General features: G+C 38.0%; 1 protein-coding gene across 6 annotated transcripts in view; it reads right to left on the reverse strand.

Annotated features, from left to right (window-relative positions):
- LOC18434173 (GTP-binding protein) overlaps nucleotides 1-20,206 on the reverse strand; it is an 81,436-nt gene extending 61,230 nt beyond the window's left edge. For 3 of the 6 annotated variants that reach the window (XR_016047368.1, XR_016047369.1, XM_088855606.1), the window contains exons 1-2: nucleotides 20,077-20,206; nucleotides 18,103-18,528 (exon numbers count right to left, since the gene is read on the reverse strand). Coding sequence is in view for 2 of the 6 variants with exons in the window: in XM_088855606.1 (XP_088711732.1) it covers nucleotides 18,103-18,282 (180 nt within the window). In the remaining 4 variants the exon portion in view is untranslated. Of the gene's footprint in view, nucleotides 1-18,102; nucleotides 18,536-20,076 lie in introns of all 6 variants that reach the window. The other 3 variants (XR_016047366.1, XR_016047367.1, XM_088855605.1) reach the window with 1 other exon arrangement.
- Nucleotides 20,207-23,492: the final 3,286 nt, after the last annotated feature.

The raw sequence follows: 23,492 nt of genomic DNA on the forward strand, positions 1-23,492 counted from the left end.
AACATGCATGCATGCATCTATGATGCAGATTATGCATGTGCACGCGTTAGTCATTGAGATGTCACATTGTAATCTCCCTGACGCCCCTCCCACCCTGCCTTGTAACCCCCTTGATGCCCCTCACTCCCTCCTTCCTCCCTCATTCCCACCCTCCCACCCTCCCTCAACCCCTCCATCTCTCACCTAGTAAATCTCGTTGACGTCCCTGCCTCCATCCCTCCCTCACCTTGTAACCTTCCTCCCTTCATCACCTTCTAATCTCCTTGATGCTCCCTCCTTCCTTCCTTCCCTCCCTCACCTTGTAACCTTCCTCCCTTCATCACCTTCTAATCTCCTTGATGCTCCCTCCTTCCTTACTTCCCTCCCTCCCTCCCTCCCTCCCACCCTCACCTTGTAAGCTCCCTCTCCCTCCCTCCTGCCTCCCTCATTTGCTCACTCAATGATTGCAATTGTTTCATTTTGTTTAGTCAGACTTCATGTCATCAACAATAAATGTGCATGCATACTGCAATGTATAATGTGAACATGAATGGTGAGAATAAAATGCATCCACATATGCGTATGCATATATGCATATATACACAATGTATACATGGTGTGCACAAAATGCATGCATGTGCATGTGTGTTCATTTGAATACATCATAGTTACTAGGATCGACCATCATGGGTGGTGTTCTGGCTCCGAAGCCCACTCCCACGACCCTAGGGATCTCAAGGGGGTTGCAATATATTTTATTATGGATCTCAATCCCCCTTTTTAAGAATCTCGATCCCCATTCTTAACGATATTGATCTTCTTATATTATGGCTCTCGAATTTCTTATGTGGGGTCTCAATTCCTTATCATCAAAATCCCAATCCATACATAGATTGCATCTAGATCCCAAGAGTAACAAAGCATCAAATATGAATGGCATTGATACCCAGTAGTGAGGTTCCATCAATAAAGGATTGACATTCCATAGTTCAAGATTCAAAAGCCAATGAATTGAATTTTTATTTTTTTATATTTTTTCTGATTGGAAACTGAACCACAAACAGTTTGAGCTACTATAATCAATCAAACTCAGAAAGTCCTAATGCGTTTTCTACAGATAATAAAAGGACAAAACGTTATGAATAAGGTTATAGTAATATTGTGCAATCAACATGCAGAGTTGATTCTAAGAGTTATTGATCCTAGGATTGGGGATAATAGAAGAGCCATTGATCCAAGGAGTGATAATGGAAAATTCAAATAACTAAATAGCGTTTTATTTGTAATTAACGTGGCCCTTGCTAGAAAATGGTCAATAACTGAATGCAATACAATGCACCTTCCATGCAACATAGTCCCAAAGTCATGGGCCCTGAAGTTGAATTTGGAAAAACCAGTGTTTAAAAAAAAGCCGAGTCGAAGCGGACTCGCCCGGTTCGACTCGGGAATCGCCAAGGAGGGATCGAATCGCTATAAAAAACGGGAATCGTCCGGTTCTCTCTAGAACCGGACGATTCTGCACAGTGACTCGTCGATTCACTGTACGGAATCGACGAGTCCCGTGAAGAACACGGGTTGCACAGTGTTCTTCACGGGATTCTTCGAAATTTGTCATTTTTTTACCATTTTTCTTGTTTTTTTTGGCATGTGATCTAATTTGCAGGCTGTAAACAGCTTTAATCAGCTTTTACACGAATTAAATGGTTGAAAAATTTGGTGTTTTTGGATCACGAAACTTGCATTTTTAGGGTTTTCGCCTTTCCTTGTGTTTCATGCCAAATAGGGCATGAATCTTTCAAAATTTGTAGGCATTTTGATCGTAAAGTTGTGCATCAAAACCTTTTGTTACTAATTTGTGATAATTGTTGAGAAAAACAGAGTTTTTTGGAGATTGAAGGCTCCGGTTCACAAAACCAGGTAAGAAGTTTGGGTTTTTTTTTTTTTTCCGCCATATGATTAATTTCACTGCATATTTTGAAGATAATGAGTTCAAATTTGTAGGGTTTTTAATCTTTATTGTGTCTATTATGATTTAACATTTTCAATTTTATGTAATGTGGTCAATTACAGCATGAAATTTGAGATGAACACAGAGATGTCTGCGGAACAAAAATTCCGCTGTTTTTTTTTTTTTTCCGCCTTTTGATTTTTTTTTCATGATATATTACAAATAATGTGTTAAAAATTTAGAGTTTTGATTCCTTATATTGTTGTTTATCAGAAAATGTACTCAATTGAATGTAATTTATTCACTTAGAGGTGGATTTTTGAGTTAAAATGGCTTATGTGAGATGGCTCTGTGAAGAACAAAATTTTTTTTTTTTTTTTTTTTTTTTTCCTTTTGGGTAATCCATGATCAAATTTTTTGTAATACTTGATCGATTTTTTTGTAATCCATGATCGAATTGTTTTTTTTTTTTTTTTGTAATCCATGATCGAATTTTTTGTTTTTTTTTTTTTTTGTAACCCATGATAGAATTTTTTGTAATCCATGATCGAATTTTTTGTAATCCATGATCGAAATGTTTGTTTTTTTTTCTTGTAATCCATGATCGAAATTTTTGTTTTTTTTTTTTTTTTGTAACCCATGATAGAATTTTTTGTAATCCATGATCCATGATCGAAATGTTTGTTTTTTTATGTTTTGTAATCCATGATCGAAATGTTTGTTTTTTTTTTTGTAATCCACGATCGAAATGTTTGTTTTTTTTTTTTGTAATCCATGATCGAATTTTTTGTTTTTTGTTTTTTTTGTAACCCATGATAGAGATTTTTGTAATCCATGATCGAATTGTTTTTTTCTTTTTTTGTAATCCACGATCGAATTTTTTGTATTTTTTTTTTTTTTGTAATCCATGATCGAATTTTATGTAATCCATGGTCGAATTTTTTGTAATCCATGATAGAATTTTCTGTAATCCATGATCGAATTTTTTGTAATCCATGATCGAAATGTTTGTTTCTTTTTCTTGTAATCCATGATCGAATTTTTTGTTTTGTGTTTTTTTTTTGTAACCCATGATTGAATTTTTTGTAATCCATGATTGAATTGTTTTTTTCTTTTTTTGTAATCCACGATCGAATTTTTTGTTTTTTTATGTTGTTTTTTTTTTTTGTAATCCAAGATCGAATTTTATGTATTCCATGATCGAATTTTATGTAATCCATGATCGAATTTTATGTAATCCATGATCGAATTTTTTGTAATCCATGATCGAATTTTTTGTAATCCATGATTGAATTGTTTGAAAATTTGTGATTTTTTTTTTTTAATCCATGATCGAATTTTTTTTTGTAATCCATGATCGAATTTTTTGAAAATTTGTGATTTTTTTTTTTTAATCCATGATCAAATTTTTTGAAAATTTGTTAATTTTTTTTTGTATTCCATGATCGAATTTTTTGAAAATTTGCTGTACTTTTTTTTTTATTTATTTTTATCCATGATCGAATTTTTTGAAAAATGATGATTTTCCGAAAAGATGTGAAAATCGTGGTACGGTTTTGATTATCATGATGTATTAAACCCAATTTTTAATTTTTATTGTTTGAGTTTGGTGTACTTTTTTTTTTTTTTTTTTTCCATGATCGAATTTTTTGAAAAATGATGATTTTCCGAAAAGATGTGAAAATCGTGACAAGGTTTTAATTATCATGAGGTATTAAACCATATTTTAAATTTTTATTGTTAAAGTTTTTGTTGAAAAAATTGTATGTTGATAGATTATTCATGCAAAAAAATGCATGTTATTATATTTTTAATGCAAAACTGTATTTTTTTTATCTGCTGTTCATGGATTTTTTAGTTGGAATGACTGATGTTAGCTGGCTCTGTGAAGAATTGTTTTTATTATTAATTTTTTAATGCAAAAAATGTATGTTCTTGATAATTGAGTTGTAGCTATGTTTGGAGCTTACATTTTGTATTATATTATCCTGAATGTTTGTAATTGATATGTATGAAAATATTATTGTCAATAAAGGTATTTTACAATAACAAATAACAACAAATATGACTACATGAACTACCGCAACATATTATCACTACACATGGTGATTACTTTTCTTTTCGAACTGTCAGGTTAATTTTATACTTTTTACATCTTGAAACAGTTGAATCATGTCAAGATCTGCAGAAGACCCTGCATGGCAACATGGGGTCAGACTTGATCCCAACAAAAAAGACAAAATTATTTGTAATTACTGTCAAAGAGTGATAAGTAGTGGGGTACATACGTTTACGCAACACTTGGTAGAGGTTAAGGGAGAAGTTTCTGCATGCACTAGTGTCCCTAGTAATGTAAAAAAACAGATGGCGGCAATTCTTAATGCTAACAAAGGTAAAAAAATTGCTAAACATATGATGAATGAGGAGATAGCTAGTTTATATACACCAACAAGCAGGAATGATACAGAAGAGCAATATAATAATGAGCTGGACATGGCCACAAAATTGAGTTTACATGAACAATATCAGAGGGAACGTGGATTTAGAATGCCCGGTGGGTCTAGCTCAGACATGCATGGTGGTGGGCCTAGCTCAGATATGCATGGCGGGCCCAGCTCGAGCATGTATGGCAAGCCCAGCTCAAATATGTATAGAAGGATTGGTGGCAATATGTATCAAGGAGAATCAGATGTTGAAGAAATTGTTTTTAAGTTACCTAGAAGTGCCAGTATTGCAAGTCATGGTCGTAAAGACCCATTTCTCTCAAAGCCTAAGTCACAACAGATGACCCTAAAAGATATGGTTAAAGGTACAAGAAACATGTTAGAGAGATATGTTGATAAATGGTTCTACGATAAAGGGATTCCCTTTGATGCAGCCAATAGCCCATATTTTCCACCTATGGTCAGTGCAATCCAGAGAGTCGAGTACGGGATAAAACTCCTGATGACATATGAGCTCAATGGACCAATATTAGATGAAGAGGTGGAGGAAGTTAAAAAGTGGATTGAAGAATATAAACAGAGTTGGCCAAGGACAGGCATTACTCTCATGAGTGATGGTTGGTTGAATAAAGTTAGCAAAAAGGAGTTTTTAAACTTCTTGGCCTATTCCCCAAAAGGTACCGCTTTTTTGTCTAGCAAAGACATATCAGGGACAAAGAAGGATACAAACTTCTACGTACGACTATATGATCAAATAATGGAAGAGGTGGGAGATAAGCATGTAGTCCAGTTTATTACAGACAATGCGCGTGCATGTGTTTCTGCGGACAGCAAGTTGATGGATAAGAGAAAGCATCTAGTATGGACCCCGTGTACTGCACATAGTATCGATCTTATGTTAGAAGAGATCGGCGAGATCAAAATTGTGAAGGAGACTCTAGAAGAAGGTTGGTGTCGAGATTTATATACAACCACTCTAAAATTTTATTTCTGTTTAGAGAACACTATAAGAAAAAAGAGATAATCAGGCCTGCATAACCCGCTTTGCGACCTATTACTTAGCTGTGGACTCCATTCGAGAGTCTGAAGGTGCATTAAAGAGATTGTTTACCTGTGAAGAGTGGTTAAATGACCGCCTCTCGAAGTCCAGTACCGGTATAAAAGTGGACAACATAGTCTCAAATAGGCGGTTCTGGTCTCGATGTTCCAATGTTGTAGAGGCCACTGCCCCTTTGGTCACGGTGTTAAGAATGGTGGATGCTGACAAGAAAGCTACCATGGGTATCCTTTATGAAGGTATTGAGAGGGCGAAATCAGCTATTGGGGATAAGTGTAATTTTACTAGCAAAGTGATCGAGATTATAGAAAGGAGGTGGAACACCAAATTTGGACGTCCAATTCATTATGCTGATAAATATTATTTATATCATTACAATGTTTCAGTTTAAATCATTTTTTTATGAAATTGTAAATGACATTTTTCTACCTATATATTTTTTTGGTTACTACTTCAACCCAAAATTTTTCTATTTGACACCTGAACAACCCCACAAGATTATGGAAGGGGTCCGATACATTATTGCAAGGTTGGAGAGAAGCCATCGAAACCAAGTAGCAGCAATACAAGAGGTATTATTTAATGTTTGGGTAAGAACTTCATTGAGTAGTTATATTAGTGAGGAATAATGCACTAAAACGTAATATATTTGTTTTAACTTGTTATGTATAGGTATGCTATAGGATCCTTAGGAACTAGACTTGCCAAGAATTCTCGAACTATGATGGATCCAGGTTATCCCCTCGCTAATATTTTGTTCATTCATATATTTAATCTTATGAATTGTTCTTACCCTTACAATGCTTTTTACATTTTAATCCAGCTAAATGGTGGGAGATATACACCTAAAGAAGATAACAATCAAGGTGCTCTCCCAGACATATTCTGCTGCTGGCTGTGAGCTCAACTGGAGTACGTTCCAATGGTTGCACACTACTAAGAGGAATCGACTCGCTTCTGAGAAGCTTCATAAACTAGTTTACGTTCATTATAATTTAAACCTCAGAGAGCGACAAATAAAAAGGAAGCTTAAAGACTATGGGCCGATACACTTAGACACAATATTTGTCACAAACACAGCAGACCAATGGGTAGTAAAAGAGGAGTAGCCAGTGTTGTACAAGAGAGCGTTCCTTGAGGCTATCGGTGATGAAGATCTCGAAAAAAGTGATGAGCAGCATGAAAGAGGAAGCAGTCAACCAACGTATCCACAATTCGTCGGAGATGTCGGTGATATTGCACCTAATGAGGGAGAGTGGGAAGGGGGTCTAAGCGAAAATGAGAGAGATGATGATTCTGAGGCCACCCTATCCCAGCCATATTATTCACATATCGAGTCCCAACAGCAACAGTGTAAGGATGAGCACGACAGTGCAAGTGAGCATGAAGGATGGACAAGCTTCGGGGATTTTGGATTGGAAACACAACAAAACACAAACACTCAGGGATTTGGGAATAGTCAGACGCCTGCTAATATCGATGATTCGTTTTTAGATCGAATCAATGAATTGTCAAACGAATTCAATCAATGGCACCAGCGTGACCAAGAAGAACAACAACGTCGTCTATCATTTTATTTTTAGATCGTATGTTACTAATTTTATGCTTTATTGTGGTCCATGTATGTTGATATACTTATTCCATGATAATTCTATGTTTATCCTTTTGTGTGATGTAATTAAATGCTGAATGGCGGTTCATGCAGGGAAAGAACATATCAATATTCGCATATTCATTCAAAAACATGAAAATTCTTAATGGAGTACCCTCATTTTTTATTGAATTCCTAAAAAACAATATTTATGATGAATTTTAATAATTTTTTCGGATTTTTTTGAAGCTTTATTCTAACCGATTCACTCGATTCCCAATCCGGACCGGATCCCCGATTCGCCGATCCGGATAGGTTTTTTGGGTGCCCGATCCGAGTCACTGATCCGTTTTTTAAACCATTGGGAAAAACCATTGCGAGTGGTGAGCTATGAATGTTGATCATCTCCTCTCGTGCATGCTCAGCATCCCCTACTCATGGCATAAAATTCTCTTTACGCTATCAAGCTAAGGCAGCGAAGCTAAGAAACAACCGGAACACAATCACACACTACTTTTGCACAGCATGTTGATACTTTGATTTCATTTAAACCATAGTTGTTGGAGACAGGAGCGGGATTCGCCGAACCGCCCTATAGTGGAAGCTCCTTAGGGATAGGATTGGCGGCCGTACAATGAACAAGATAAGGAGCGAGATCCTTAGGATTATGGAGTGAGATCCAATGTCAATGGGTTCGATGTTATGACTAGCAGGAATCTAAGCTCCACTACACAAATAAATGAGGTTGTAAGTAGAGTTAGTAGGAGTTCCCTTGGTTACGGAATCGAGGTTTAAGTATGTCATATAACGGGGTTCATCCTGTTCTAATATCAAAATTCTTACAGTATAGAAATCAAGGTCCTCAACTGATTGGTCCCGAGGTCCGTAAGTGCCATTTATCAGGGATCCCTTATCAAGAGCCCCCCCGCACTAAACAATGGATTTATTTATTTTTGCCTGAATAACAATAGATTAATTATGTAGCTCTATAAGTTAGTCTTTCTTATGACCACTACATCTTCAGGCCATGACAAAAGTTTGGCATGCACCATTCCCTTTGAGTTCCCAGCAACCCGGAATCCTACCACTCAAGAGTCATCTTCCTCAAATGTAGTCTCCTCTGCTTCCATCATTCTCCAAGGCTCTCCGAAGGGGCAAGAGGACAAGATGAACTACTCTCTCTCTCTCTTCCTCTCTGGATGTAAAAGAAGTTTTTTAAACTTGAAATGAAAGCATATATTATCATCTCACAACTATAATTAGATTTAAGGCTCTAAAACAATAGGACATCATAAATATAAGATTTTAAATGGAATATATATTCTCACAACTAAGGGGGTTGGCTTATACAATAGGACTTAATAAAACAATGGGTCATTCTAGACTACGCCTAGTTCAAATTAAGAATCTAAAATAAAAGGGTCTCTCCCCAATAAATGAACTCTCTGTTTTAAGGAAGAGGAAAACATTCCACATTTGTTCTTACACTGTGAAGTTTCCCTTACCTTATGGTCCACCCTACTAACGCTCTTTAGCCACCAATGGGTGACCCCCCCCCCATCTACCAAAACAGGGAAAAAACTTTGGCACTTATCTATAGCAGCCCTTTTGTGGAGTGCAAGGCTAGAAAGAAATTCGAGAATCTTTAGAGGTACCCAAAGGACCCAAGAAGCAATCTTCGAAAACATCTCTATCCTTATTTCCTTTTGGGCCGAAACAATTTTGATCCTGGGAAATATCCAATCTCACACTTCTTGACAGATTGGAAAACCATCCTCAATCTTTCCCCCCACAATAACAGACCCAACCCAACCTGGATCCCTCCTCCACCTGGCCTGCTTAAACTCAATGTAGACGGATCCTCACTCGGAAACCCTGGCCCTTCAAGAATTGGAGGGCACCTCGCAAACTCCAACGCCACCCTATGGACCTTCTCAACCTACATCGAAATCCAAGATTCCACCTTTGTTGACGCTATGGCCCTTCTAAAAGGCCTCAAGTACATCGCTTCATTCGGAAATACAGCTCAAGGAATTATAATAGAGTCAGATTCCAAAAACACAATCCTCTGGGCAACAAAACAGCAGGCCCCTCCTTGGAGACTACAATTCATCTTTGAATACATCTACTTTCTATATAACTCCATGCCAGCACTCACCTCCAAGTTGGTTTTCCGTGAGGCCAATACATCTGCTGATACATTAGCAAAAGAAGGCGCTCAATTAGGCCAACGTACACAGCCCAACCCTTAACTCTTCTCTACCTTGTCTCCTCTTTCTAACCTCCCCCTCTCTCTAAGTACACTCCACTCCTCACTCTCTCTTCTATCCCCCAGCCAGGGCCCTCAAAGGTAAATTTGGGGCCCCTCCACCTCTTCCCCCCCAATAGAAAAAAAAAGGAAAGGAAGAAAAAAATAAAAAGAAAGAGAAAACAAAAAGAATGGGAAGATATATATATAAGAGTATAAAGGAAAAATGGGTTTCACTCTCCCACAAATAGCCACCCCCTCTCTCTCTCTTCCATTCTCATCCTTATTTTTTTTTTCTTTTTTGATAAACGTTAACTTTTGTATTACTATAAAAAATTGGAGCACAGTTTTGGGTTAATCTGAGAGTACCTCTAGACGGGACTCTCGGTAAAAAATAGGTGAACAGACCTTGTACAAAAAATGGGCTTATAAGGTTGCCCGTATACAATAAGATATTCTTCTAAGTGTATCCTCTGTGGTCCAAAGCAAAAAAGGAGATGGACCGGGATTGATCTTCTTCATGGGCCCTAGCCCCGTCCTTCGCCAGGAGATCGACGAACTCATTTGATGTCCTCGAGGTATGCATCCATAAGACGGCCATATCCCTGCAGATGTATGCAGTCTCATCAAAAATCGAAGCAAGATACCATGGAGGTATAGATCACTCGGTTGCCCATGTTATGATGTTATATGCATCACCCTCCACTATTAGGTGTTGCCCCCAAGATTGATCAAAATTTTTCAGGCCCCTCATAAGGGCCATTGATTCGACATACTGGGAATTTTGGAAGCCAAGATATTCGAAGTAAAAAGGATATTGCGTTGGTGATCTCTAAAGACACGACCAGCTCCTGCATGGCCGGGGTTCCCCAAAGAACACCCATCGAAGTTAAGTTTAATGGCTCCGTCAGGGGGTGGCTTCCAATTGCTTGATCTTTGCGCCTTCCGTGGTCGGTGAAATAGTATATTATCCCATTGACTTAAGAAAGAATTCGCAGAGATACCCTTGAAAAGGTGTTGGCTAGAAGCCCAGAAGGTCACTAAGGATGTAACCTTATGAAAGAGTGTTGGGACTTGGCTAACCTGTCCTTGGAAAATTCTGGCATTTCTTTCTTCCAGATCACCCAAATTGTTGTTGCCACTGCAGCCTTCCATAGGGTTCTTCCAGCCTTCGGCCATTGAAATGCATAATCCGAAGCTATTAGGTCCTTGACCATCATTGGTGTGACCCAATGGATGCCGAACAGGTGTAGCAATAGACTCTAGAGGTCATGGACAAGATTACAATGGATGAATAGGTGGGGATTAGATTGCTCCTCACACAAACACATGATGCATCTGTTAGGGATGGGAATCCCTTTCTTTTGCAGGTGATCGACAGTAAGTGCCTTTTGAGAACCTGCTATCCAGTTGAAGGTCTGCACTTTTAAGGGGTGTTATAGTATGCCAAACCTTAAAAAGAGCCGAAGCAAGGTTTAAGGGGAAGGTGGGAGGTTGGATGAGTTTCTTATAAAAAGAGGCCACTGAGAAGACCCCTGTAGGGGCAAGAGACCATACCAGCTGGTCCCTCCCATGTGTAGGGATGAAAAAAAGGTGCAAAGCTGTTGACAGGAAGAGAAAGTGGTTTGTTTCCTCCTCGGAGAAGTTTCTTCTGAATGAGGGGTTCCACACTCTTCGACCTCCCTCCGGCACCATTTCCTCCTCTATAGTAGAATCTCTGTTTGCTACGATGGCGTAAAGGGATGGAAAGAGGTCCCTTAGCGGCGCGTGTCCAAGCCAGAGATCTGACCAAAAGCGCACTCTTGTTCCTTCTCTTGGATGAAGCCTGATGAATTTTTGGGACAATGCGAGGGAGGAGGTGAACGACTTCCATGCTCCTGATGCATTGCTCCAAAGTCTCCTCTCTAGCACCCAAGGGTGTTCAGGAATCTTGTATTTACTGTGTAGTACCTGAGCCCAGAGGGAATCCGTATGAGTGTTCAGGTGCCACCAACATTTTCCTAAAAAGGCCAAGTTGTGTTTTCTTAGGAGCTTGATCCCCAACCCCCCCTGATGTTTGGGTAAGCAGACCTTACCTCAAGAGATTAAATGATATTTTGTTTTCTCTGCATGTTCTGACCAGAGAAAGTTCCTCATAAGTTGGTCAAGCCGATTTGCCACTAAAGTTGGCATTTGAAAATGAGACATAAGGTACACAGGGGCATTGGCCAAGGTTGCTCTGATCAGAGTGATTCTGCCCGCTTGAGAAAGGTATCTACCTTTCCACCCAGCCAAACGTCTATCAACCTTGTCTATCACGTGAGACCAATGTATCTTTTTCGGTATTCCCAATCCCAGAGGTAGACCCAGATAGGTTGTGGGAAGGTCCTCAACTTTGCAATCCCAATTTGGGATAAGCTCTCTGATTTCGGCATTGGCGATAGCTACACCCATCATTTTTTATTTTTCCATATTGACCTTGAAGCCTGTGGCCACTTGGAAACATTTCAGGTGGAGCCTCAAGTAATCAATTTCTTGAGGAGATACATCTAGGAATACCAAAGTGTCGTCTGCGTATTGCAGGTGCGACACTATAGGGCCTCAGTGAGAAGTTTTAAAACCTGTGAGGAGACTTGTCAGGTATACTCGGGATAAAGATCGGCTAAAGACTTGTGCTGAGATTGCGAAAAGAAAAGGGGAGAGAGGATGCCCTTGGTGTAATCCCCTCGAAAGATTACGGAATCCCATTCTTACCATTGTCTCATCCAGTATGGACCAATCAACATGGTCATATGCTTTCTCCCAATCAATCTTAAAGATGAGACTAGGCTTTTTAGCCAAATGCCTTGAGTGGATACACTCGTGGGCAATTAGAGATCCGTCCAAGATTTGCCTATCTTTAATGAAGGCCGACTGTGAAGACGAGATAATAGAGGGAAGGGCCTGTTATAATCTTGAGGTCAGCACCTTCGCTAGGATTTTATAGGAGTTGAGCAAACTGATTGGGCGAAAGTCCTTTAGCTCCTCTAGCCCTTCAACCTTTGGGACCAAGGCAATAAAAGTAGCGTTAATGGCTTTATGGAGTTGTCCCTGATGGAAAAATTCCATGAAGAAACTCATGAAGTCTGGGCGAAAGGTTTCCCAAAAGATTTTGATAGGGGCAATGGGGAACCCATATGAGCGAGGAGCTTTATCTTTGGCTAGGTCATCTAAGGCTTTCAAGACTTCGTCTTCAAGGAAAGGACGCTCCAGCCACAGAGCCTGGTCTTCCAACAAGGTATGAAAGTCAAAGTCAACCATTAAAGGTCTAGGACTCGTGGAGCAGCATAAAGGGCCTGGAAAAAAATTTAAAATAGCCGATTCGATTGCTCCAGGCTGTATCAGATAGCTATTATTCGACTTGATAGTCGAAATGGTATTGTCTCTACGACAATTTGCTATCCGGTGGAAGAAGTGAGTGTTATGGTCCCCTGTTTTGAGCCAATTGACTTTAGATCTCTGGAACCAGTAAAGCTCTTCTTTTTGAGGGTAGAGAAATATTCAAGTTTGGTTTGGGTTCTCAAATCAAATTCAATGGCTTTCAGAGTTATGGACTCCTCAAGACGGTCCAAGTCTTGGATGGAATTTAGAAGAGAGGACTTAACTTGTGAGTAATTCCCAAGGATGGACTGACTCCAGGTCTTTAGGGAGGCTTCGAGGAGTTGAATCTTAGTTTGGAGTTTATAGCCTGCTCTTCGAGGAGTTGAATCAAGTTGGTAGGGATTTTTCATCAAGCCAAGCCAATTCGAATCTAAAACGTTTCGGATCTCTACGAATAGCTTGGGTGTTAAGAAGAATGGGCCAGTGGTCAGAAGTGGGTTTCGGCAGGGCCATGGCATGGAATCTCGGAAAGAGTTCCTCCCAATTCAGAGCTAAGAGAAACCTATCGAGTTTAAAGAGAGTAAGTTGGGGGGAGTGATTGGACCAGGTAAAGTGGTTTCCTTGTAGAGGGATGTCTAGGAGATCATTTCTAAAGATGAAATCCGAGAAATCCGTCATACCGTGAGAGATGTTAGAGCTGGAGTTTCTCTCATGAGACCATCAAGTAGTATAAACTCTCCACAGAAGCACCAGACTAGGTGGAGTAGGGAAGCCACGAAGTCCAGTTCTGTCTAGAGGCGAGAACGAAGGGAAGCAAAGCAGGGGCCATAAATTGCTGAGAATTTTCACAGTAAGCCATCTGAGATACGAGACAGGAGAACAGTAACATAAAATTCCCCTAGATGGGAAGATAGGAGGAGGTGGTCAGTGGGGTCCCAGATCACCCAGATACCCCCTGAAGTCCCTTCCGCAGGTAGGACAACCCACTGGGCCCACTGGGATGGCCTCCAACCTGGAGGATGAGATGGAGAGAGGGCTCGCAGTGAGAGCAGGAATACTGGGATGATATTTCGAGGCCAAGTCCTTGACGGCCTCCCTTTTGGAGGAGTGTCCCAAGCCTCCAATGTTCCAAGTGAGAAGCTTCATGGTGTTGGAGAAGGAGTTGAGATCAATGTTCGCAAAATCAAACCGGAACAGTTAACCGGACATAGGCCTGGAAGTGGTTTAACCGGCCTAACCAGTAAACCAGACGATTCAACCGCTCTAACAGGGCAAGTCTCGGGCGGTCAAAAACGTGTTGAAATAAAATATAAAAAAAAAATCAACTAAAATATGAAAAGCATATAAAGAATGATTAAAACAAAACAAATTCAAATGAAGTTGAAAGTTAATGAAAACAATAGATTTTAACCCATTTTATGTTTTCCAAGGGCTATTTTAAAATTTTCTAAAAAAGATGGAAAAATATAAAAATGAGTATTAATGACCAAAACATACGAAACTACCCTCTCTCTTAACCTCCTTGCCCCCAAGACCCCCACCTCAGTCAACCATTTACAGCCAAATCTTTAACCTCTGCAGCCCGACCTGTTCCATTTTCCCTGTCAGAATTTTCACAATCCATCTCAATCTTCTTCACAACTCTTTATTAATTTCTTTTTTTTGAATTATTAACTCTTTCTTCATTTTCATCTCTCTCAACTCCTTCTTCGCCCTTAGATGCCATATATGCACTAAGGTTACCATCTCAGACTCCATCTTTGCCATATGCCCCATCGCCTTTAACCGCTTGATCTATGGGAAGCCACACTGCTGAAGACAGCAGATACCACACATACAACTGCCAAGTATGGACTTCAAATCTTAGCATCGCGGGTTAATAATATCATGGACCAGTAGTCCTCCCAAAGGGCATCAGTTCCATCTTAGCAGAAGCCCAGCCAGACCCGACAGCATTTTCCACCAGAAAATCTTGAAGATTCTCTCAGAAATGTTTTATTTCTGTTTTGGAAAATTTCACTCATAATCGTTGTATTATCTTATGCTTGCTCCTTTTTTGGTCTTACTCTGTCCCCTTGAGCAACTACGCTCTCTCGGTTTAGATTCTGTCTTTTAAGCACCCAATATGTTGGGTCGCTCCTGTTTTGGTCTTTCTCTCTCTCCCCTTGAGCTTTTGTGCATTCTCTGCTATATTTTTTGTATTTTGAGCACTCGATATGTGGAATGTCGTAGATAGTATTTCTTTTACTTATACAAAGTTAACATTCTCAAAAAAAAATTAAGAACCTAAAATAATAGAATTTCGTGCTATGCAAAAAAGGGACTGGATTTTAACATCATGGAACTTATGATTCCTAAATAATGGGAACTTCAAACAATGGCAATCTCTAACCTGGTATCATCCGTTAATGAAAGTAGAATATGGAACCCAAAATTTTAACGCACCAACCTTGGACCATTGTTGATGGGAGTGGGGATCGATTTCGAAATGGAACTGGATTCCACTGATGGATCGAACGTGGTCCCCATTTTATGGGAGTGAGATCCCAAAATCGAAAAAAAATGGGGTCCCTACAAGATCCCTTGCAGGAACCGTGGGATCGAAGTTTCGGAGAGGGATCATCACCGTACCCACAAGGTTCCCTTAACTATGATTTAAAGTAATACGAGGACTCAAAACGCAAGTCGCGTCCAAGAATAGACTTCAAAGTATGCTAGCGCAATATCTCTCAAGCTCTCTATCTCTAAGTTGAAGAGCTCTCTCTCTCTCTCTCTCTCTCTCTCTCTCTCTCTCTCTCTCTCTCTCTCTCTCTCTCTCTCTCTCACACACACACACACACACACATATTACTCCTCTCTTTCTAGTTTTGAAGCCTAGCTATCATTGAAGCCAACTATTTAAAATTGAGAGGAGGATGTGCAACAAGTGGAGAGAGATTTGAGAGAGAGAGAGATTTTTTAAAGGATTTGAAGAGATTGAGAATGATTCAATGAGAGAAAGGAAAGCATACAACAGCAGAGAGAGAGAGAGAAAGAGAGAGAGAGAGAGAGAGAGAGGAAAAGGGTTCAATTTAGAGTGGAGAAAAAAGCACAAAATAGGGATAGAAAAGGGGGGGGGCTGGGTGTTTGATTTAGGGTGAAGAAGGGCAAGATAGAACCCCGGGGTAAAATTGTCAATTTTGACTTGCACTGTAGAGAAAGAAAATTGCCAGATATTCACATTGGGAAAGAAAAAAGGTAAATTTAAAACAAAGTTGGATCAGCTAGAAAGCAACTTACAGGTAAGAAGTAATTTTTAAACTCAAGATTGATTTTGATTCAATGTTAGTATCTAAAATCATATTCATAGTATCATCCCCCTTTTTCACTCCCTCGAAGGAAATGGGATGAATCGTGGGCAAATTCGATAGTGCATATTATTATAGTCAATATCTATGGCCATTTGATTTTTTTTATTTTTTATTTTTTCCATTTGTGCCACATGTGCATCAGGGATCCACGGAAATGTAATATAGTTATATAGGTTTGTGTCAGTATTTCATGTGGCTTGCCAATGTTAAATGCCAGGAGATTTCAAGGCACTTCAAGGGTTTGAGGCTTATGTGCCTCCCTAGGGGAAGAGGGCGCGGGCGCTGAGAACCCTAGCCATGACTTTCAATGTCTAGATGCTCACATATTTTTATGATCTCTTTTGGTCCATAATGTCTCTCTCCTAATATGTATTAAGAAACCAAATAAGAGAGATGGCCTAAAAAAATTTTTAAAAGTTCATCATTCGAAGTCCAAAACTTCAAATGCTATAGTGTCTTCACTCCATGGGTACATGAATTTAATGTGGCGCACAGATCATAGAGTGCAGTAATCCACAGTTTATTATAATGAGATACCATAGAAAAGTTATTCTTTCCAAGTGTTCCCATCACGTGGACCGTCCAATATAGCTGGCTGGTGCAGATTGCACAGTCTTAATTTGCAGGCATGAACTTGCTTCAAAAGGTTCCATGTGTAAAATGATGTACTGACAGCACTCCCGACATACCGGCACTTTTGGACTCTCTCAATCCGTTGATCCCAATCCCGATCTTAGAGCAATTCTGGATCCCATTCCCAACAATTATGGTATGCACAACATATATATGAATGGTGTAAAAAAAGTGCATGCATACGTGTGTGCATATAGGATGCGGGTATATAAGACCATGTATTATAAAAGAAGTAAGGACACACCTCCAAAACCAAGAAAATCTATTTTTTCCCTTGATTAAATGAAATGTTGCAAATCTAGGAGATTTGTAAGCAAATGGCCCAAATAATGGGTTACAAGATCTACTATATTTAAGGCTTGATATCCTTTTTTTAGATCCATAATGGTTGAGGTCAAGATCATCAATCTGAGGGTTTTCGAATGCCAGAATTGCATTTTCTAGTGAAATTTGACGTGCGTCTTTACTTATTCCCCTAAGGCCTGGTCCTTTACATATGTATGTATGTCTATATGTATGTATATACATGTGCAAAAGCTAATGCTAACTGAAGAATATTTAATAACATTGTCATAAGAGCTAAATCATTCATATATTCAATGGTTTCAACCCAAGAGGCCATTTGAACTTAAGGAACTCTGAGGATGAGAGTACCTTTGGCGAGTTGGAAGTTGATGGTGACTCAAAAGGGAACTAAAATTGAGTTTTTGAAGAAAAGATAATGAAGAACATCATAAGTAAGACACTAGGCAGACAACAAACATTTTGATCACAATACTGGTCTAAAGATTCCAATTACTTCATTCGCCAAATGGGCAATAATCTTTCTTAGTTTGCATCAACATACTATCTATAGGATTCCTTAGCGAACTTCAAGAAAGTCACAAGCACAATGTTCCAGCTACCAAGAAAACTTATGCTCAAATGATTATTTATTAACCAAAGCAAATAGGTCCAAATTCGTTGCATCCCAATTGCATTACAATTACAGGGAAGTGAATAATGACATAGATCGGAAGCAGATAAAACTTAGGAAAAGTATTAATTCAAATGTTTGTGCTCCGCAGTACTTGATATAGGTCTTCTTGGCTCCTGGCAGCGTTGACAGGGTTCAATAACATCTCCTGATAAACATTATCTCTACAAATAATGATAAATTATCTGTTGAGAGAGAAAGAGAGAACGAGAGATCTAAAAAAACAGCAAGGTTATAGAACTATACTGACTACATTTTACAGATATATCAAATGCCGCACATATCAAACACTGATGCCTCCTATCTTTAGCACATAGATTACTTGTAGCAGGCATGATTTTGTTCTCTGAAAATTTTTCTTTCTTCTTTGTTTTCAAAGTTGAGTTTCTTCTTTAAAATCATAGACATGCCAGAGCACATAAATGGGAAATATCCATATATAACAAGATAAGCTGAAATTATGATATTGAATGGAATAATAGAGACAAACTCAATCAATGCACAAAAGAATGGCCTAAAAGTCGGAGAAATGGGAACCTGTTGTTGCTCCTTGATTTGAGAAAGAGGATTGAAGCAATTTCCACAATTGAAAGCTCTTCCTTCCTCTAGGTAAAGCCATCTCCACCTCTGGGAATATGCATTTGTGAGGCGCAGCTTACACTGATTGTTGTTGATGAAGGGGAGAAGAAGGAACCTACCCATTTGTTTCTCTAGCATCACAACTCCATTATTGGGCAATTCCAAATACTCCACAATTGCGTGTCCTCATCAAAGGGCTTCCTCCCTCTTCGCAAGAGATACAGAGCTAACACTCAGGGAGAGAGAGTTATGAAACAATCGTAACCCACAGCAATATAGCATGAATACATTAGAGAAGTGACTCTATGAAGAGAAGCCAAGACCAAGGGTGAATTTGATAACTTTCTCTGCAGTTTCCCTAGGATTCTCCCTGTTGTGACTTTCCTGTAATCTAGGAAGAAAGTTAAAATTAGTAGCTTGAAAGCGGGGAACCTTGTTTGATCAATTGTGGTGCTGCTATTTTCATATGTTGGTGGAAAAGCAGGAAACAGCATGTTTTAACCATTCATTATGTATTTCATTGATTTGATGCGCAAAATATATAGTTTGAAAAGATTATCTTGCTACAACCAATGTAATGCATTTCTTACAATGTAACGTTAAGATTGAAATTTAATCTCATATCTATGTGACTTAAGAGAGAAAAACCCTCAATAAAAAATAAAATTTTAACCACACGAGTACACCATAAATGATAATTACATAACCATATCAAAAGTTCACCACGAAAGTCTTATGAAACTCAAGGCATGACAATATTCCGTTATAACTCGAGGCAAAAAATACAAACAAATATGGGAACAATATAACTTAGTACAATTCCATATAACCAACTATGGATCCTTGAATGAAAATACTTGCATGAAAACATCCAGTCAAATCAATTATGAATCCTTCTAATAATTTTAGGCCAAAACTTTTACATTTGCATTTCTTATAAATGTAATGGTTGAGATTTAAGTTTGATCTAATATCGTGCAATGCTCATTGAACATTTAGATCCCAAAAAACAGGCAGAGCATATTGACAACTAGAAGCTAAACACCGACTGTACTCCAAAGAATGAAAATAACATAACAATTTATCCTAGAACACCAAACGAAAGGAGAACAAATTTCAATCCAACCACTCATTTAATTGACTGGTCAACTTATCCATGGTAGAAATTTCAAAAGAAGTGCATAAGAAAAAATCAGCACTAATGATGAATAAATCATCCACAAACTGAATAAAATATTCATGGAAGAATCTTAAGATGTGAAAATTTACAGAAATAGCAAAGCAATCAAACAACAGATGAATAACAAATCACAAGGTTGCCAACTATTAGCAGATCATGAAAAACTAGAATCCGATCACACCAAAAATGCTCAGATTCCACCTCAAAAGCACATTTAAAAAAGAATGGCACCTCAAAAGAGGCAAATGAACAGCACCTCAAAAGAAGCAAAAAAATTCGCACCTCACAACACAATGCAAATAAAAATACCAGAATGAACATGCCATTCATGGTAAAAAGACCAAAAATGCAGAAAATTTGAAGAAAAAAAAAAGAAACTAGACAACAAGCCTGTGAATGATTCTTCAGTTAAATGAGTAGAATAAACCACCTTGAACCTGTCAAAGTTGGGTACTGATATTCCATAAAATCTCTTTAACAGTAAAACCGTATATTAGATTTGGGTATTCTCTAATGCAAAACCAACGTTAACAAAAAAACCCTGTTAACCTTCTAGAGAGAGATCAATGAAACCTCCAGCCACAATGTCGAGAGATAGACCATTCTCAAGGTCTAGAGAGTGACTCAAACCCATCTGAAGATTCAATAAAATCTAGAGACAACACGAAAATGAGGCTGAGCAAAACCAGTCTCAGAAATTGTAGAGAGAGAAACAAAGAGATCAATACCAAGAGAGAGAGGGAATAGTGTACCTGCAATCCTCCGTCCAGAGCGAGAGAGTAGGGTTCCTAGATGGCGAGACCGACAAAGAGAGAGTGACCTTAGGGCGAGGAGAAGAAACGTTGCAGGGCTGCGTCTCTCTGGGCCGAGCGGCAATGGTAGGTTGAGATTGGGGTAGGCGGGGCGCAATTGAAGAGTTCTATTTGTGAGTGTGGTATGCGTAACGTTGCGCGGTTAAACAATCACGTTAGGGTATGGTTTCTATAAGGTTGCAACCTTAAACAATCCAATTAAAGCGCACCTCCGAATTATATCGTAATATATAATTTTGGTGAAAAAACTCATGGATTATCTCAAAAATCTATTCTTATATGTGATTATAAAATTTTGAACAAAATCAAGTAGATTTATAAACATATGAAAATCTTGAAAATGGACAGTTTAGATAATATGATGTAAGATGCACTATTTTCGAAATTCAAAATCTTTTTATTTTTCATATTCATACATTTTGATGTTGAGATAATCAATTAGAAGTTTTTTTAACATTAAAACAACATTTTCTGATAGAATTTTTGAGGTGCAATTGTAAACCCACATTTTAAGGTTGCAACCTTCTTCTATAAACTTTTTCCATCAAATTAAAGGCGCAACTGCAAATTTTATTATAGATATAATTTTACTGTCAAACATTCTTACGATGGCTCGAGAATTTATTTTCATTTCTAAATGTAAAAATTTAAATTTTAAAAATAGTTCAAATTAAGTAGGTCTATAAACACTTGCAAATAGATAGTCTAAATAATTTATTACAAGATGCACTATTTTTAGGACTGAAAATCTTTTTTTTTTTTTCATATTCATAAATCTCCATCAAGATAATCAATTTGCAAGTTTTCCAACATTAAAACAACCTTCTATGATGGATTTTTGAGGTGCACTTTAATACTACATCAACCTTCTATGATGGATTATTTAGGTGCACCTTAATTCTATATTTTAAAGTTGCAACCTTATATAAACTATTTCCTCTATTTTTAGGGCTCATTTGAGTTCCAATTTTCTCTTAAAGTGGCAGCGCAGGGTCCCTATGGTCTGCCACTTTACTCAAAATACGAGTTTCGACTTCCCTCGATTTTAATGTTATGGGTGAAAATTATAGTACATGGAAAAATCGAAGACCTTCCCCATTTTCTCTGTTATCAAATGCGGCCCATAGGGTGCTTTTTGATAGATATGTCTAGGAAACATCACCCAGGTTGTTTCAATGTTTAAAAACCAAGATCGAGAACATGAATCGGCCATCCAATGAACCTGCATGCAAATAGCGTATCGGTGACGACCTGGAGTATTGGCCAATAAAAATAAAAAAAAATTAAAAAATTTAAAATAATTAAAAAAGAGGGGCCAAATCGATTGATTTCCTAATAAAGTTCCTAAGGAGAGCCATATTGAGATTGGGTCCCCTAAAAACTCCATATCAAAGGGATTCTGATGAAGATCAGCCTTTGTTTGATGGGGAAGATAACCCAAAATGTGATATTTTGTGATGGCCCTTTATAGATGAGTATTCATGTGAAAAAGTTTCATACAGAAAATGTATTAAGGCACATGTATCTTGTCCCCTTGTAAATGCATGCATGCAATATCTACAATTATGCGTATGAGAAGATATAAGAGCACGCTTAAAGTACTTTAAGTTTAAATTGAAATTAATGGTCATTATATTGACTTGGTTAATCTCTAGCACAGATTGAGATTAGTATGCTCTGCGTCTGCCTAGCTGGTCTAGGATCTCTCGCATCAGAAAACGTGGTATGTACTGAAGGTTGATTTTCAGTGTTGATGTTATTCCACTGTCAATGCTTTCTGAAGTTAACATAACAGAATTCCATTGAAGGCGAGAAGGCCGTGGTGGCAATTCATACTTTGTTAACGCAAAAGGAAAGCTGGCCTTACCTTCTTTTCAAAATATACAATCAACATAATAATCTATATTTTAAAATGGCAGAAGATGTTGTTTCAGAAATTTCTGTTGATAATATCCCTTCTTCTAGTTCTAATCTCAGACCTATGTTTTCAAAACAAGATCATCTTTTGGAAATAACCTATACCCCTGAAAAGTTTTCAGAAACTAATTCTCAGTTGATAAACCCTTACCATGTCTATGATAAGTCTAGTTTAAATTGGACAAAAAAAATAAAAAAGTTGTGTGGACAGAAGAACCCAGAAGCTATAAAAGAATATGTTCAAGCTCTTCTTTTGACCAACATCAAATACCTGCTACCCAATCTGAACAATATGTTACCATTACCTTACCCAGTAACCTATTTCCTCAATGGCTTAAAGATAGTTATACCCATATTCATTTCGATGCTATAAAGCTTGCTCTAACTTTTCATGGAAGAAAAGGTATGGAAGCAGTTTCTCGAATTGCTTTGTTAGATTATAGGTTTTTAGAATACCAGCATGCATGTATTGGAACTGTACAAACAACCTTGAACACAGGAGCCATATTTGTTACCTTCTTCCCAAACTTTAATATTCCTATCAACGACCCTTATTTGAGCTCTGCTTTTAAAGTCCAGTTGTAGATTACAGGCACCAAACAGATTGAAACATCCACTGTAGCCACACTCCATTATCAAATTGTATATAGACTACAAAACCATGCTTTTGATATAGTTACCCCTTTATCCCCAGAACATGAAAATACAACACTATTTATCAAAGTTGATAACAATTCCCAACCTGTCTGTCATTATATTCCTAGACAAATCTCTCGAGAAAGGTTGCTTGAATTAATTCCATCTATATGGGTGACAAATTATTAAATTCTTCAAAATCAATGTCAACCATTGATGCAATCATATTCTAGAATGACTAGAATGCCAGATGGAACGGTGCAGATAAACTTTCAAAATCAAAGGATAGCTGAGAGCCAGACCAAAGAAATATTTCCAATCCAATTTCATGGACTGCTTGAAAAAGTCCCTGTTGTTGCTTTGGATAAAACAGGAAAGCCAGTTAACAAACAAAAAACTTCTGATGGCCATAACTAGTTTGATACTTGTGATTGCTCTACTTGTCTTGAAGAAGTTTTAGATGATTTTCCAAAAAGAAAAAGCAAAAAGAAAAAATCATCACAACAAAATCTTCATCAAAGATATATTGAAGGTGATCCATCTGTTGGTTTGCTTGGAGAAAGTTCAGGAAAATGGGATTATTATGTGATATATGGATGTTCAAATCAAAAATCCAAATTCCCTGTTTCAGAAATAGTTCCTTCAGGATGGGATGATGCTAAAGATAAACAAATTCTAGACTATTTAGCTTTTGATCCTCAAAGTTCAAATTATACCCAAAATTTTCCTCCTTTACATGATTTTGAGAGACCCCAAGAAAATAAAAAGCTTGTATGGAAAATAAAGAATCCCAATGCAAGAAG

The sequence above is a fragment of the Amborella trichopoda genome, chromosome 13 (assembly GCF_054954075.1).
Source record: "Amborella trichopoda isolate Santa Cruz 75 chromosome 13, AtrichopodaSantaCruz75HAP2 v2.0, whole genome shotgun sequence".
In the NCBI taxonomy this organism is placed as follows: Eukaryota; Viridiplantae; Streptophyta; class Magnoliopsida; order Amborellales; family Amborellaceae; genus Amborella; species Amborella trichopoda.